At 54.6% G+C, this 4038-nt stretch overlaps 1 protein-coding gene across 1 annotated transcript; it reads left to right on the top strand.

Moving 5' to 3' along the window:
- Nucleotides 1-2254: 2254 nt before the first annotated feature.
- On the top strand, nt 2255-3216 carry LOC133282472 (olfactory receptor 14C36-like). Its single transcript, XM_061478466.1, has one exon. The coding sequence runs from the start codon at nt 2275-2277 to the stop codon at nt 3214-3216; it is 942 nt and encodes a 313-aa protein (XP_061334450.1). The 5' UTR covers nt 2255-2274.
- The last annotated feature ends 822 nt before the right edge of the window (nt 3217-4038 follow it).

Raw genomic sequence — 4038 nt, 5'->3', positions numbered from 1 at the left:
CTTGGCACCACCACTTGTAGGGTCGTCAGATGACGGGCTTTAGTCATCAGTCAGATTTCATCCTGGCCACAACTCTGTGTCAGTTTCAACAGTGCACAACAGCTCTGTTGCAGGCTGTCAGGGAATGCCTGATCAACCTGAAAGAGCTCCTGGTATGAGCAGGGAGTATCCAACTTTCCTGATCTCTGTGTGCTGCTCCCACCTTTGCCAGGCAACCAGAGCTCCTCGTGCAGCCAGGGAGCAGCCAGCATCCAACTCCTTGCATTGTGCAAAGGCTGGGGCCTAACAGGAACTCCTGGGGAAGCAGAGGGCTCCAGGAAATCGGGGGGAAGTGAGTCAGCACATTCCGCCCCGTAACTAAAGTCAGTTCATCTTTCTCAGAGTGGTGTGCTCACCTCTTGCCGCTGTGCCAGTAAACAGAGTAGTGCTGAATTCCAGTTATAAATTGAGGGCAATGTTTGGTTGCTTAGTTGTTAAGAATTTCTTAAATGAGTTTAAGTACAATTATATATATGGACAGGTTTCTGCATCAACATAACTTGTTCAGCTGATTTCTATGCTCTAATGTATAGCAGAATGTTTAACAACAAACAGAATAGGATATAAATTAGTGAAATTAAGGTAGGATGTAAAATTCAACTTTAAAGCCCCAGTTGCTGTTGCTGACCATCCAAGCAGGGTATCCCACCAGAGATGTTCTCATGCTCAGTGTGTGCACTTGCCAGAGATAGGTTAATGGTTGGATTCGATGTTCTCAAAGGGCCATTTTCAAATTAATTGATTGATTGTAAGAAACAAAGATTTTTAGCCTTAAATCTTTGTATCATCAGGCTGTTTCCCATGGTGTTTCCCTGGAGCCCCAGGGAGCCCTGGAAGGAGCCCGGGGGGGCAGAGGCAGAGCCACCTTGGGCTGGGCCTCTGCTGCTAAGCTGGGACCGAGGGGAGACCGGCGAGACACAGGGAGCTTAAAGGCACTTGGCAGTGGAGGATGCTGAGGAGGAGGAGGAGGAACCTTCTGAAGGAGAAACCTTCCCAGCCCTGTTTGTGGTAAGGCACTGGGTGCAGGGCAATGCAGCTGCAGTTTCTCTCTGTAGATAAGGAGGAGGATGTGCTGCAGAGCAGGGCTTCCCCTGCACCATGCAGGGACAGGACAAGGCAGGTCCCTTGTCCCGGGGCTGGCTGCAGGGTGTGAATGTGGGTGTGCAGCCGGGGGTGCCCAGCGCTGCCCTTGCAGCAGGGTCCCTGCAGCCCAAAGGCTGTGTGCAGGGGCAGGGACTCTGCTGTCTGCCAGGGTCAGCACTCGGCCTGCCCGGGAGCTCCCCATGGAGCTCGGGGGGAGCTGAGGGGAAAGGAGAAACCCCTGAGAGGGAAGGGAAGTGCTGGGTGGGTGACGCTGCTCCAATCTGCCATCACTCTGAGCACTTCTTCAGAGGGTCCCTCTGAAAGACACTGAGGCATCATTTACCTGATAGGGAAGGATGCTGAGCTTTGATGTTTTTCCCTCTTGGTGGGCAGGTAGGGCAGTGGGAGCTGGGAATTTTCTTCTCTGCTTTGGGGGAGGCATCAAGAGTCTTGTGAGGGCTTGTGTGAGCTGCTCCTGAGCCCCTGCACAGGCAGGGGTGTGCAGGGCAGAGCTGAGCACACAGCCCATGGCATGGGCTCTGGGAGCACTGAGAGGGAGCAGAGCTGGGCACAGAGCAGCAGCTCCTGGCAGGGACAGCTCCAGGCAGCAGAGATATGGATGGGCAGGGAGTGGGGGCAAAGTGCAGCCCAGCCCTGGGGAGGGTGCGTTCAGGCAGCTCTCTTGGGGTCTGGCACTGGAGGTGGCTGCTGGCCGTGCTCTGCTGCCCACAGCCCTTTGCTTCTCAGCGTGAGAGCTCTGTGGACTGTCCTTTGAAACCGTTCTCCCCTGGTCTCAGCACAGGACAGATGTCTGTGGGGGTTCTTAAGATCAATTTGTGTGTGAAGGCACCTTACAGGCAGTGCAAGTTTGAGCACAGGGCAAGTGGGAGAGGACTGATGGACACTGCAGCTCTCTTGGTTCTGCAAAGAACTGAGACTTTTTGCCTGATGCAATGCTCTTCTGATTGTACCTAGGAAGAAGCCTCAGCAGTGTAATGACATCACTTGCGACGACGCTGAACCTCTCCTCTCCTGCTAAAATGTGCTCAGTTGTGAATGTGTAAACTGAACTTCTCTATCTGACATCCCTCCTGTCCTGACCTGTCACTGCCTTTTTCTCCTCTGACACTGCCCCATGCCCAGAGGCAGCAGATGTCCAACGGCAGCTCCATCACCCAGTTCCTCCTCCTGCCATTCGCACACACGCGGGAGCTGCAGCTCTGCCACTTCTGGCTCTTCCTGGGCATCTCCCTGGCTGCGCTCCTGGGCAACGGCCTCATCATCACCAGCACAGCCTGTGACCAGTGCCTCCACACCCCCATGTACTTCTTCCTCCTCAACCTCTCCCTGCTGGACCTGGGCTGCATCTCCACCACTGTCCCCAAATCCATGGCCAATTCCCTCTGGGACACCAGGGACATCTCCTACACAGGTTGTGCTGCACAGCTCTTTTTTGTTCTCTTTTTTCTCATAGCTGAGTTTTATCTCCTCACTGCCATGTCCTACGACCGCTACGTGGCCATCTGCAAGCCCCTGCACTATGGGACCCTCCTGGGCAGCAGAGCTTGTGTCCACATGGCAGCAGCTGCCTGGGGCAGTGGGTTTCTCAATGCTCTGCTGCACACAGCCAATACATTTTCACTGCCCCTGTGCCGAGGCAATGCTGTGGAGCAGTTCTTCTGTGAAATCCCGCAGATCCTCAAGCTCTCCTGCTCACACTCCTACCTCAGGGAAGTCGGGCTTCTTGTGGTTGGTGCCCTGATTGTTGTTGGCTGTTTTGTTTTCATTGTGGGGTCCTATGTGCAGATCTTCAGGGCCGTGCTGAGGATGCCCTCTGAGCAGGGACGCCACAAAGCCTTTTCCACGTGCCTCCCTCACCTGGCCGTGCTTTCCCTCTTTGTCAACACTGCTGTCTTTGCCTACCTGAAGCCCCCCTCCATCTCCTCCCCATCCCTGGACCTGGTGGTGTCTGTGCTGTACTCGGTGGTGCCTCCAGCAGTGAACCCCCTCATCTACAGCCTGAGGAACCAGGAGCTGAAAGATGCTGTGAGGAAGCTGGTGACCAGATGTGTTTCAGCAGATACACGCTGCTAGCTTTACCCTGGAAAGGGTTTCCAGTGTAGGTCATGACAGGCCGTGCCTGTCTTTGCTGCTTTACATTTGTTTTCCTATTTCAATTTGTGATGATGTTGTGTTCATAGAAATGCCAGTTTTCATGTCCTAATTAATTTGCCACTCGTGTTGTGTGACCCACAGACTTTGTGTCACTCTGGTCTCTGATTGTATTTCAGTAAAATAAATGATCCTGCAGCAACTTCTTCTCTGTGATATGTCCTCACATGGCAGGAATGAAGGGGAATGAAAGCAGCTTTCTGGCTGCTCCAGCTCTGGGATGGCTGCTCTGTGCCTGCAGCAGGAAGAGCTCTGGGGGAGCCCAAGGGCCTGGGGCTGTTGTGCTGGTGTGGGGAGATGGGATGGCATGGGGGGGGGGGTGCAGAGCTCTCAGGGGAAATGTCTGGGTGGCCAGGAGCTGGACAGGAGGCAGCAAGGGAGGACAGCAGCATCGGGGGTCGTATGAGCAGGAGCACGGCAGGAGAACAAGGGAAGGGATGATCTGGAATCCTCCATCCAGGTTTCACATCCCCCCTTCAGGAACGTTATTGGCAAGCAGGAGTGGGTTCAGCAACGGGCCCTCAGGACAGGCAGAGGTAGGAACACGGTGCCTGTGGGGAGAGGCTGGGGAAGCTGGGCTTGTGCATCCTGGAGAAGGGAAGTCTGATGGGGACCTGAGATCTTGGGAAGGGAAGGCTGTTGGGGACTGGCTGCCTGTAGCGGCAAGGAGGACATGGAGAATACAGATCCAGGCTCCTTATCGTGGTGTCTGGTGGGAGGACAAAAGGCAGTGGGGGATAGTGA

The sequence above is a fragment of the Pezoporus flaviventris genome, unplaced genomic scaffold, assembly GCF_033815535.1.
Source record: "Pezoporus flaviventris isolate CSIRO_AGI_PZ_B2104156 unplaced genomic scaffold, CSIRO_AGI_Pfla_v1 ptg000123l, whole genome shotgun sequence".
In the NCBI taxonomy this organism is placed as follows: domain Eukaryota; kingdom Metazoa; phylum Chordata; class Aves; order Psittaciformes; family Psittacidae; genus Pezoporus; species Pezoporus flaviventris.
This window is presented reverse-complemented; position numbering and strand designations above follow the sequence as displayed.